The sequence below is a fragment of the Cicer arietinum genome, chromosome 8, assembly GCF_000331145.2.
Source record: "Cicer arietinum cultivar CDC Frontier isolate Library 1 chromosome 8, Cicar.CDCFrontier_v2.0, whole genome shotgun sequence".
Lineage (NCBI taxonomy): Eukaryota > Viridiplantae > Streptophyta > Magnoliopsida > Fabales > Fabaceae > Cicer > Cicer arietinum.
Window position 1 is genome coordinate 8,257,873 of NC_021167.2, and position 13,042 is coordinate 8,270,914.

The 13,042-nt window shown below is 29.5% G+C and overlaps 1 protein-coding gene and 3 non-coding genes across 4 annotated transcripts; all 4 read left to right on the forward strand.

The window, feature by feature from the left end:
- Positions 1-3,930: 3,930 nt before the first annotated feature.
- Positions 3,931-9,650, forward strand: LOC101510441 (large ribosomal subunit protein uL22z-like). The gene is made up of 8 exons (XM_004512417.4): positions 3,931-4,267; positions 4,765-4,830; positions 4,951-4,987; positions 5,139-5,179; positions 8,712-8,942; positions 9,031-9,133; positions 9,211-9,278; positions 9,362-9,650. The coding sequence occupies exons 2-8, from the start codon at positions 4,828-4,830 to the stop codon at positions 9,398-9,400; spliced, it is 522 nt and encodes a 173-aa protein (XP_004512474.1). The 5' UTR covers positions 3,931-4,267; positions 4,765-4,827; the 3' UTR covers positions 9,401-9,650.
- Positions 7,789-7,916, forward strand: LOC113788139 (small nucleolar RNA snoR74). Its single transcript, XR_003474647.1, has one exon. It is a non-coding gene; the product is annotated as a small nucleolar RNA snoR74 (small nucleolar RNA).
- Positions 8,055-8,184, forward strand: LOC113788140 (small nucleolar RNA snoR74). Its single transcript, XR_003474648.1, has one exon. It is a non-coding gene; the product is annotated as a small nucleolar RNA snoR74 (small nucleolar RNA).
- On the forward strand, positions 8,279-8,407 carry LOC113788136 (small nucleolar RNA snoR74). The gene has a single exon (XR_003474644.1). It is a non-coding gene; the product is annotated as a small nucleolar RNA snoR74 (small nucleolar RNA).
- Positions 9,651-13,042: the final 3,392 nt, after the last annotated feature.

The window sequence follows — 13,042 nt, forward strand, 5'->3', positions numbered from 1 at the left end:
GAGTTTTATTTTTGCACATTGTCCATGTAAAAAGTTTCGACAATCACAATTTGTGATTTTAGAAATTGTTACCATTAAAGTCAAACATTTTCTTTTGGATGTGGCTATTATAATTGGTTGACGGTGGAAAGATTCTTTAGACAAATATTACATATGAATTAAATCTTTTTAGATATAGAGTTAATATTAGAATTGTTAAATTTCGTTTTAACAAATATGATATTTCATTCATTTGTCCATTCATTGATAAAAAAGTGAGAAATAAATAATTGGATATGAATAGTTATAATATGCTTTATACAAATTAAATTCATATAATAAAAAAAAAAGAATAGTTATTTTTACTAACTTATTTTTAATTATTCACTATTAGGAATGATAATTCAACGTGATGTACATAATATTAATTATATAATTTATATAATTGAAAAAATTAAATCATAATTAAAAGTGACAGTTTTTTAAGAGCATTTCTTTTTATTTTTTTTTTCTTCTCACAAATGTGACAACGATTATAGGAGCAAGCGTATTAATTAGAATAAATTATTAATAAAATTTTATTCTAGTCTCTCACAAAAAAATATGGAAGATGTGTTAGTCTTGAGAAAAAACAGTAATTTTTAGTCTTTTATAAAAGTAAGTCACAACAGGATAATCACCAAACCAAAATTCATGAATGAATAGTGGACTGTTAAGTTAATTAATTGTGTGAGAGTAACAAGATTAATTAGTTATCTTACATTGACATTGTAAAGAAGAATTAAAGGTCGTGATTAAGGTTAAATATTTTTATTTAATCATTTAAAAAATAATCACAATTAAGGTCATATATTTTAAATTATTTTTAATAATTTAACAATTATAATTAATTTATATTATAACAAATATCTATATTTCTTTTGAGGATGTATATAAATTAAATATGAGTTTAATTAATATGTGTAATTGTCAATCAATTATAATTATTAGATTGTTAAAAATATTTGACTACAATTTTATTACCTTAAAAGTCATACAAATTTTGGTTTGTGATTGATTGAGAGGATAAAAATTATTTATATTAATAATGTATATAAGTTAAATTTCAAAATTAAGTTTTTTTTCAACTTGATTTTCAAGATAATGAATTCTAATAATTTAGAGATAAAAAAAAAACATGTCTAATAAGAAGAAGAAAAAAAAGTCAAACAACTACTCCGGTCAAAATTCCAATTTGGATTCTACTCACATGTCTAAATTGATTGGATTTGTTAGGCTTGTTATTGGATTTCTTAGGCTTGTAATTGGAGTAGTTGGATTTTAAGTTTTTAATTTGCAGCTTTAGGCAAACGTATTAAATGCTGTCGTTTTAATTTAATATTAATTGATTCCATTTTCTTTTAGCAAATACGGTAGATAACAGATGTTTTAATTGACTCTCTCACGCAGATATTTTTTCATAATATTTCATCTGATTTTATTAATAAATAAAAGTCATAATTTTATATATTTCATATATAAATAAAAGTCATCAAATTTAATTCTATTTAATATATTGTTAAAATGTTAAAAAAAACATCCATTGTTAATTCTCCTATTCTTTTAAGACAAGTTTATAATTTTAACGTAATACTTGATATGACAAAAAAGAAATTTTAGTAACTGGAACAAATTTTTTAACATTTGTGGAAAAAAAATGTTTTGCTTATAAATAAAACTGAAGAAGCACATATATATCCTAGTGTGTTACAAATCAAATCAGATTGATCGAGCAGGAATCAAAGGTGAGGTTGGGTCGACCAGCCTTATAAAATAATTATGATCAGTGACAAATTTATTTTTTAACGATTATAATTAATTAATATTATAACAAATAGCTATGTTGATGATATATTTGAATTAAATCTGAGTTAATTGATGGAGTGAATTTTCTTTCCATCAAATGAATTGTTAGCATTTTTCTAAATTAAATATTAAAGTTAAAAACACACGCTAATGATTAATTGAATTTAATAATATGAAATAAAAGATGTTTTAATTGATTCTCTCACGCCGATTTTTGTTTGTAGTACATATAGTACAAAGATTTTTTATAAAAAATATCATAAAGGTACATATTAAAAAATAAAAAATAATTTTTTAAAAAAAATTTGAGAAATTAAATGCAAGAGTTAGAAGACACTATTTTTATACTTAAGTCCTTAGAATGTGTTTTGTGGCACTTGCTAACATTTTATTAAGAAAAATTAGTAGAAAGGTAAATATAAAAAATTAGAGTGAGACTTTTAGTGGGGTGTTTTAGCTTTCTTTGTTGTTGGGGGTATTTTTGTTGCTTCCAACATTTATTTGGATCGAAATTTTATTTGTCTTTTTCAAAAAAATTATTATTTTAAATTTTCAAGATTAAAATATTAAACTTTTATTATTAAACAGAGACTTCATTGACATATAAAAGTATATAATATCTCCATTATAATAAAATTATGTATTAAAATTTGTGTGAGAATATATATAATTCAAAATATTTATATTAATTTATTATTATAATTTATTATAAGCAATTGCAGTAATTTAAATCGCTTCGTATGAAATCAATGTTGCCATAGTATTTATCTTTAAATTGTATCTTAATTGTGAAGGTTAAATTCAATTTATATATATATAGAGAGAGAAGTTTGTTATAGATTTAGTAAAATAAAGAATTTATTATAGATGCGTATAGCATTCCCTTATCGTGGAGATTGAAACATTCAGTTTTTAAAAAAATTATAAGGAATTAGATCTTGATAAAACTTACTATTTCTATTTTGTACTTTAAAAAAATAAAACTTAGTTATAATGATAAGGAATTACACTAAATTATTTCATAATTATTATTTTTAAAAACATTTGCTGATAAAATTTTGATTAAGAACTAAATTTTAATATCAAAATTATTATACATTGATATTTTTCTAAAATTGAGAGTAATGTTTAAACAATTAGGTCTAGGTGTTATCTATACTCTACTCTACTGTCATTGTCTTCTTCATCGTAGAAGATTAATTATTTATGACTATTTTTTAGTTTGAAATTTTATCAATATCAATTTTTTATATATTATTTTATTTAAATAAATTATTTTTTAATAAATCAATTTTTTTATCATTTTAATTTTATTAGATTTATAGATATTTAATAATTTTATATTATTAAAATAAGTGTTATGAGTTTGTTGAAATATTCAACATTTTTAATTTTAATAAAAGTGTATGTTATTCTTGATCTATGTATTCTTTTAATTTGAATGAATTAATATTTTTATGTTAAAAAATATATTTTCCTAAATTAAATATCACAATTAATTTCACTTATTTAATGTGTATAGACACGGGCTAATAATTCATTGAATTTATTAATACAAAATAAAACGTGTCTTAATTACTCTTGCAGGTAGACTTTTTTGTTCCTATGCATAATACAAAAAAAATTGGCTAACAAATGTCTTAAGGATAACATCAAAAAATAGAGAATATAAATTTTATACTGAAAATTCTAATTTTTATGTAAATTAAATACATATATTTCAAGATACTATTTCTATATGTGATTCCTACAAATTAGGATGTGCTTTACAGCATTTTCTTGAGATAAAATAATTGTTGTGAGGAAAATAATTTATGAATCCGCCACTATACGTGAGTCCTTAGTCTAGTCACTACGGCTATCTTGACCAAAAAAAGCTAATATAATTTTTAAGTATCCTAACTTATTGGATTCAGCAACCACACTATTAGTGAGAGTTTATGAAAAGAGATTATGATATTATCTATGAGACATTTTCAAATTATATCCATAAACTCTCGAGAATGTGTTATAAAAACAACTTCTTGAAACCATTAATTCGGGTCGGGTCGAACAAATCAAGTACCAGCAATTGTCGATCAATTTGCGTTTCCGGATCCGTCATGTGATGGCCATGTGTATTGAAACTAAGCGAAGAAAAAAACGGAACAAAAAACACATCTACAAGCTCCGGATCCAAAACCCTAACCACTTCGCTTCCGTTCCCGCCACCGCCAATAACCGAACCCATAGGGCCACATAGGGTAATCAACAGCGGTAACCGGAGCTTCCGCTGTATTCCGGCGATTAAGCATGCCGACATTGAACCGGCGGGGGAGATCATACATGTAAAATCTCAGGGGAGTTTTACCGGTGCACGGAACGGTTGCAACAGATTTAAACTTCGATCGACCATCACCTTCACCACTCACTCAGAAGAGGTTTTTCGTTTCTCTATCAAAAGGTATCATCACGTTCTTACTTTCATTTTGTTTTCATTTTTGCCCCTTACACCTCACTCTTTTCATTGCAATTCTCGGTTGTCTATCGTGTTTTTAGGGACACACTAATTTTCAATTATGACCTGATTTTGTTATTATATTATAGTTATAATGTAATGTAATAACGCCACAATAGATCCAGATCTGGTTTAAGGTTTTAAGTTTTTAGGGTTTAAATAAAGTTCTGCAACCACAATGTCAAGGACTCAGGTTGTTGGAATGAAAGGTAAAAACTGAAAAGTAATATGGTAAAACATAAAAACGGATAAAATTAACTTTTTTGTGAGAACATGGGGTAGGAGTAGAAGTATAAAAATAAGGGGTATGTATAAAATCTTATTTGTGATATTGGGCCTTATACTTGAGCCCTAATAAGCTAAAAAATGACATTGGGCCGTGGTTTTAAAGCCGCTATATAAAAGCATTGTTATTAGCCTGAGCCCTAATTCGTTTTCTGCAGGTTCCCGCCGCCACAACCCCTAATTCTGTTTTCTGCTGCAGGTTCCGCCACAACCCCGTCGTCATGGTAAGCTTCTCATACATTTTTGAATTTCACCTTATACTTGTTTATCACCGTCGTTTTGTATCAGATATCTGATTTGTATTGATAACACTAAATGGCTCTCTCCGTGTTTTTAAATCTCAGGTCAAGTACTCAAGAGAGCCCGATAATCCCACCAAGTGTAAGTGATTTTTCTTGTGGTTTACTCGATTTTTGTTTTAGATTCTGAGTTTTTGTTGCGTAATAAGCTCATTTAGAATTTTTACATTGTCACTTCAATTAATTTTTAGGAGATCTAAATCTTAGTTTTTTAAACCAATTTTTATGTACAGCATGCAAGGCTAGAGGTGCTGATCTTAGAGTTCATTTCAAGGTAATTTATTTCTCATTTTGTTTCCTTTTTATGAATTTTGAATAGTAAGATTCGTTTCTGTTTTCTGAATCCAACAAAACTATTTCATCAATTTCTAATCCAAAGGTTGGTTTCTGTACCACGGTAAGGAAGAGGATATCTAATTAGGAGGAGAGTGATTCGTGTAGATCAACATTATAAAAAAATTCATTAAAAAGGTTTAGGTACTAAGCAAATTCTTCCAAACAAAGAGCCGAGACTTGTTGACTGTTGTCCTTAATTCTTCGGCTGACATGTACGAATTCTCTTGAAAATACAAAGACACCCACATTCCAGTTCACAGTGAATAAATCAAATCTTAAGATCAAACATAAGGTCAACCAATCTAGAACAGAAGCATAGAAAGAAATTATTTTGTTCCCATGACCAAAAATCAAGATCATTATAATCTTCTACACGGCTACCAGACCCCAACAATATTCATAATAACTCTGTAACGCAATAAAAGAAATGAATTGATAAAACTAAACACTCAAAAAAGAAAGGAAAAATGAAGAAACACCAATCTGTAATCCAAATAGAGATAACCATATAGAAGGGAAGTCCATCTTCACCATAGTAGTGCCACAGTGTGGTCACATAGATTACCTCCCCTATAACACCAAAGTAGAAATCATAAATTGACATAATTAGATAATTAAAATCGACAAAGAAGTAATGAAATATTGATACAACTGAACACTCAAAATAGAAAAGGAAAATGAAGAAACACAAATCTATAATCCAAATAGAGATAATCATATAGAAGGCAAATCCATCTTCGCCATAGTTTCGAAGTGCCACAGTGTGGTCACATAGATTACCTCCCCTATAACACCAAAGTAGAAATCATAAATTGACATAATTAGATAATTAAAATCGACAAAGAAGTAATGAAATATTGATACAACTGAACACTCAAAATAGAAAAGGAAAATGAAGAAACACAAATCTATAATCCAAATAGAGATAATCATATAGAAGGCAAATCCATCTTCGCCATAGTTTCGAAGTGCCACAGTGTAGTCACATAGATTACCTCCCCTATAACACCAAAGTAGAAATCACAAATTGACATAACTAGATAATTAAAATCGACAAAGAAATAATGAAATGAAAAGAATTTGAGGCAGTGGCTGACCATTATGAAGGATGTTACACTACACTGCAGATCAACAGGTTAACAATTCAGAATGTGTGTGTGTAGTATTAAAACAATAGACAAAAATTAAGTTATGCAGAAAAAATTAGATTTATCGAAAACCATTTGCCATCCTTAGCCTTCCACAATATGGAATCTTAGAACGCTCTATACACTTGAGCACAAGTAGTTCTTAGCCTTACAAGAAAAGGCATATGAGAACTCCTGCTTGTTGTAAAACGCTTCACATATCTCTCTGATCAAATGAAAAATAATATTGAAGGAATCGACATCAAAGAATAGTCAATAGTATCAATTACTTGAGCTCTTAAGCATATTGATAAGCAAATAACAATCTCGACCAAGGAAAGCTTTTATATAAGAACAAACTCTGAAGTCGAAACAATCCAGATGCACACAATCACCTTAAAGAATTAAGGCACGTATAATGGGGAGAAGGAAATTTTGTCCAAACCAAGAAGCAAGAATGTAGAGCCCAACCGTGTCGTCCTAAATTCCAACATTCAGTTCACACTGCCAAGAAACCAAATCTTAAAACCAAGCATAAGGATGACTAGTAAATAACAAAAAACATAGAAAAAGTCATTTTATTCCCAAAGTTGGAGACTATAATCTTCTGCTACAGCTAGCACATCGGAGAAGCCACTAAAAGGAATGAAACAATTAAACTACCAATAATAGAAAGATTGAAAACACGAAATCCATAATCTGAATAGAGATAATCTTATTGAACAAAAAGAACAACTAATCCTGGATTATCTCCACCATAGCTTCCACGTGCCACCAAGAGCTTGAAATGAAACATTATGATCAAACATTATAATGGATAAATAAAAAGTATAATATTGTATAGAATCCAAAATTACAACAACATACACCACATGAATCAATTAAAATTCACAGAAATCAAACCTCCCTAACCACAATTATCCTATAGATTTATATAATTCGATTTTGAAACTTTGTCACAACTAATAATTATTTTTTGTTAATTTTTTTTTAACATAAACAGTTTTTTCTTATAAGATTTATCTATTTTTATACATTCAATCAAATTCATATGTAAAATTTTTCTCAAACTCACATGTCAGATTAAAATTTTACTTTTGAGAAATCACTCACATAGACAATCATTATATACTCATTCAGAGAGCCAAAAGGAAATGAGAAAAGCTGAGAAAAGTAAGGTAACTGTGTTTAGACATAGGATAAGGAGAAAATAGATGTCTCTTAAAAGAAACTAAAAATAGTAATATTTTTTAAAAAATTAATAGTAAGATTCGTTGATTGTTGTATAAAATATAGCCTGATTTTATGAGTAGAGGATACCTTATTTTTATGTGGATTCATATGGTCATTGATTGTTGTTTTCCTTATTAATCGGATTTTTAGTTGTTAAAATATTTGGAATTGTTTAAAAACCTGATGACAAAAAGCAGTGGTCTGTTGCCTTGTGAGCAGTCCTCTCGTAACATTCAGGGATATAAAACCATTGTTCTTGGGTGAACCTCTATTCCTTTTTTTGTGATTGAAGGTTCAGTAAATGATGGGACATTTTCTCTATTTATTTCTCAACAACTCAGATTTTAAACTGTTTCATTATATAAATTATAGCCAGATTTTATGTGTAGAGTGTAGCCTGTTTTTATGTAGCTTCCGAGGGTCATTGTTTCTGGTTTACCTTGTCAACCGGTAATTTATGTAGCCTGTTGTTGCCTTGTGAGCAGTCCTCTCGTAACCTTCAGGGAGATATAAAACCATTGTTATTGGGTGAACCGCTGTTCCATTTTTTGTGATTGTAGGTTCAGTAAATGATGGAACATTTTCTTCTTTTGCTATTTGCAATTTTTCCATGAAGGTTATAGCCTTATAGTTATAGGAAGTTATTTAAAGATTTGTAGTTGTTGAAAACCCTAATGATAAAAGCAGTGGTCTGTTGCCTATGTGAGCAGTTCTCTCGTAACCTTCAGGGATAGTAAAACCAACGTTATTGGGTGAACCTCTGTTTCTTATTTGTGACTGAAGGTTCAGTAAATGATGGAACATTTTGTTCTTTTGTTTTGTTTTAAATCAGCATTGTTTTAATCTATTAAAATATGGGGGTGGCACATGGAAACCTGATTAAATGGGCATTGTTTATTTATCTATAAAAATATGGGGATCGCAAATTTTTCTAGCCTTAGCTCCTTTGTAAATTAAGTACCGGTTATCCATTGTTGTTTCTTTAATGTATTCATTTCTTCCCGAGGTTCCTATATCATTGATGGAACAAAATATATGAATCTTTTCTGAATCTATTTATTAAAAGTATTTTACTGGATCTAATTTTAATCTTTTGAATTTTACTTGCAGAACACTAGGGAAACTGCCTTTTCAATCAGGAAATTGCCTTTGACAAAGGCCAAGAGTTACTTGGAGGATGTTCTTGCACACAAACAAGCCATTCCATTCAGGCGTTTCTGTCGTGGTGTTGGGAGGACAGCTCAGGCCAAGAATAGACACTCTAATGGACAAGGAAGGTGGCCTGCCAAATCCGCCAAGTTCATTCTAGATTTGCTCAAGAACGCAGAGAGTAATGCTGAAGTAAGTTCGATATCTTTAAAATGTATTTTTACAGACATTTTTTTTGTTGCTTTTATATGCTCATTTGAGTTGTAATTGATCCTTTCAGGTGAAAGGTTTGGATATTGATGCTCTTTACGTGTCTCATATCCAAGTTAATCAAGCACAGAAGCAAAGACGTCGAACATACAGAGCCCATGGAAGAATTAACCGTAAGTTTATCTCGAAATTTGTTTTAATTGATTGATATCTGTCGTGTTTTTTTTATTGAGGTGATATTTTTTTGCAGCTTATATGTCATCTCCATGCCACATAGAGTTGGTATTATCTGAAAAAGAAGAGGCGGTCAAGAAAGAGGTATTTGGTTCATCATTCTATTGTTGATTTTCCTTTTTCTTTATTAGCTCTTTAATTTAATTTTTATTTGTTGTTTTTTGCAGCCTGAGACCCAGTTGGCACCAAGCAAGAAGAAGGCTTAAACTCTTCATTGCTGCGCATGTTAATTTTTCTTCCTTTATTTGTATCAGATATTTGTAGGAAATGTTTAAACTCTTTTCTATTTGATACTGTTTTCGTATCACTTTTTTTTAAGTTTTGATTTTGATGACTTAGCTTTGGAGTTTGAACTCTTGGACTGTTGTTACTTTCTTTTGGATTCTTTTTAGGCTTTGTTTGGCTTGATGGAATGTGATTAAATGGGGTGGAATGGAATGGAGTATGATTTCATTATTTGGATTTAAAAAAAAAATAGTGGAGTGGAGGAAACATAATGATTTGATGACTTAAGTTTTGGAGTTTGAACTCTTGGACTGTCATTACTTTCTTTTGGATTCTTTTTAGGCTTTGTTTGGATTGATGGAATGTGATTAAATGGGGTGGAATGGAATGGAGTATGATTTCATTATTTTGGATTTAAAAAAAAATAGTGGAGTGGAGGAAACATAATGAGATTCATTGCATCCTCTTCTCTTATTTTTCTTCCCCTCCAGTTTAGGGTGATGGAATCGACTCATTTAGAATTGGTTTGGGGTTAGGAGGAGAAAATAGGAGTGTGTGGGCTTTTCATAGTAATAATTCTATGAAAATAAATAAATTTATATTTAAGGTGGGGACTGATTATCAACCAATTGTTGACACAGAGCTGAAGAGTATAACGTCAATTAGAAACTCTGTTTGTTTGGATGAGATAACTTAATATCATTTTAGTTTAACTATTGTTCACAAATTTGAATTTGAATTATGTGAATGTAACAATTTTAAAAAATTTGAAGTGTTTTTCTAGTGGTTCTAATTGACTTGCGGGTTTCACATAAAAAATTGGAGCACCAATAAAATGGGAACCATTGTTGACCATACACATGGAATGTAGACATGCAACACTATGGGTCATAGAAACTTCCAAATTAATTGAACCACATAATGAAATGATATGGCTATCACCCCATACATTATATCCTCTGCTATGTTATCAAACATAAATCCGATTCTTTTGGAGCGATTGGTTTTGATTAAGCGACGCGTCTCAATTACAAGTCTAAATTATGTCAAGACGAAGGCTTAAGCTCTTTATGGTTGCTCTTTGTCTTGAATTCTTAAATTATGTCAAGACAACAGTTTTGTTGCCGTGTTAATTTTTCTTCCATTGTCTATATCAGATATTTGTAGGTAATTTGGGAAATGTGGTTTTTAACATGATAAAGTACTTCAACATTACTCATTGACTATTCACTACTTGAGTATTTAAATAGCTAAAATATCTTGTTTGCAGAACATAATCAACATTTAAGCCTACTTAAATTGTGGATATAATGTTGGTCTTTTAAAATATTGACTGAAAATAATTGCACTTTCTAATGTTTCCTTGCTCCTAATACCTATTTAGAATATCGATAAAATTTTTGTTTGGGTCAAAATAACAAAGTGTATGTAAGTAAAAAAATCAATTGAATTTTCTTACACGTTGTATTTTATCTTTTATCATTCCTGTCCTACCAATAGAAACTTTAAGTTATAAGTGGTATAATAATTATATAATATGTTAAGAAACAATTGTGTGATTGGCGAGATGGATTTTGTAAGTAGCAGTTAAATATTTGTATAGAATATTTTTTCAGACTAAACTGGATCCTATTGGTCCAGTTTTTAATATGACCTAAGTTATTGTTTTGATTTTCTCTATGCAATTTTAGAGTAACCATCGAACTATGCAAGTTTTTTTAAAAATATTTTGGTGTATACTCTAATCGTTTGTTTGCGGCCTTCCCAGTAAATTAAATACATTGTTTTGTGGAAAAAAAAACACGTTGGCACAGAAACTTCGATTGAAATATTTGTTTCTAAAATGTGTTGTTAATCGTTTGTTTGCGCGCGCGCATGTTGGCTTGCTAGTTGAGTGCCGTAGCAACGGAATCGATTTTTTCAACCGGTCCCCAGTCCCCAGTCACCAGTCACAAGTCACGAGTCGCGACTCACGAGCCCCCAGTCACCAGTCACCAGTCACGAGCCCCCAGTCACGAGTCACCAGTCACGAGTCGCGACTCACGAGCCCCCAGTCACCAGTCTTCCTATGTCTTTTATCGAATTAAATAACTTCAAAATTAAATTATCAAATTAAATAACTCCAAATCCAATTTTACATCGTTAATATATATCTTAATTAAAAGAAATAATCATTTATCAAATTATTTATTTTAATTATTGATAAATTTTTTATTTTTATTTTTATTATTATTATTAATACAAAATATAATAATATCTTAGAATTAAGTTGTATATATAGTAATTATCAATAGATAATGTTGAAAAAATAATTAAAATTGTATTGAAACTTATAAATAACACTTATTTTAAAATAATTTTTCCTTCTCTTAAAGACACTCATCGTGATATAAATAAAGTACTAATTATATTGGTTTTTAAGTTAAATACTTTAACATAATTCTTTTTTATTGATGTTTTTTTTTTTTTTTGCAGCTTACATGTCATCTCCATGCGACATAATTGGTATTATCTGAAAAGGAAGAGGCGGTAAAGAAAGAGGTATTTGGTTCATCTTTCTATTGTTGATTTTCCTTTTTCTTTCTTAGCTGTTTAATTTAATTTTTCTTTGTTGTTTTTTTTGTAGCTTGAGACCCAGTTGGCACCAAGCAAGAAGAAGGCTTAAGCTCTTTATGGTTGCTCTTTGTCTTGAATTCTTAAATTATGTCAAGACAACAGTTTTGTTGCCGTGTTAATTTTTCTTCCATTGTCTATATCAGATATTTGTAGGTAATTTGGGAAATGTGGTTTTTAACATGATAAAGTACTTCAACATTACTCATTGACTATTCACTACTTGAGTATTTAAATAGCTAAAATATCTTGTTTGCAGAACATAATCAACATTTAAGCCTACTTAAATTGTGGATATAATGTTGGTCTTTTAAAATATTGGCTGAAAATAATTGCACTTTCTAATGTTTCCTTGCTCCTAATACCTATTTAGAATATCGATAAAATTTTTGTTTGGGTCAAAATAACAAAGTGTATGTAAGTAAAAAAATCAATTGAATTTTCTTACACGTTGTATTTTATCTTTTATCATTCCTGTCATACCAATAGAAACTTTAAGTTATAAGTTGTATAATAATTATATTATATGTTAAGAAACAATTGTGTGATTGGCGAGATGGATTTTGTAAGTATCAGTTAAATATTTGTATAGAATTTTTTTTCAGACTAAACTGGATCCTATTGGTCCAGTTTTTAATATGACCTAAATTATTGTTTTGATTTTCTCTATGCAATTTTAGAGTAACCATCGAACTATGCAAGTTTTTTTAAAAATATTTTGGTGTATACTCTAATCGTTTGTTTGCGGCCTTCCCAGTAAATTAAATACGTTGTTTTGTGGGAAAAAAAAACACATGTTGGCACTGAAACTTCGATTGAAATATTTGTTTCTAAAATGTGTTGCTAATCGTTTGTTTGCGCGCGCGCGTGTTGGCTTGCTAGCTGAGTCTCGTAGCAACGAAATCAATTTTTTCAACCGGTCCCCAGTCACCAGTCACGAGTCGCGACTCACGAGCCCCCAGTCCCCAGTTACCAGTCACAAGTCACGAGTCGCGACTCACGAGCCCCCA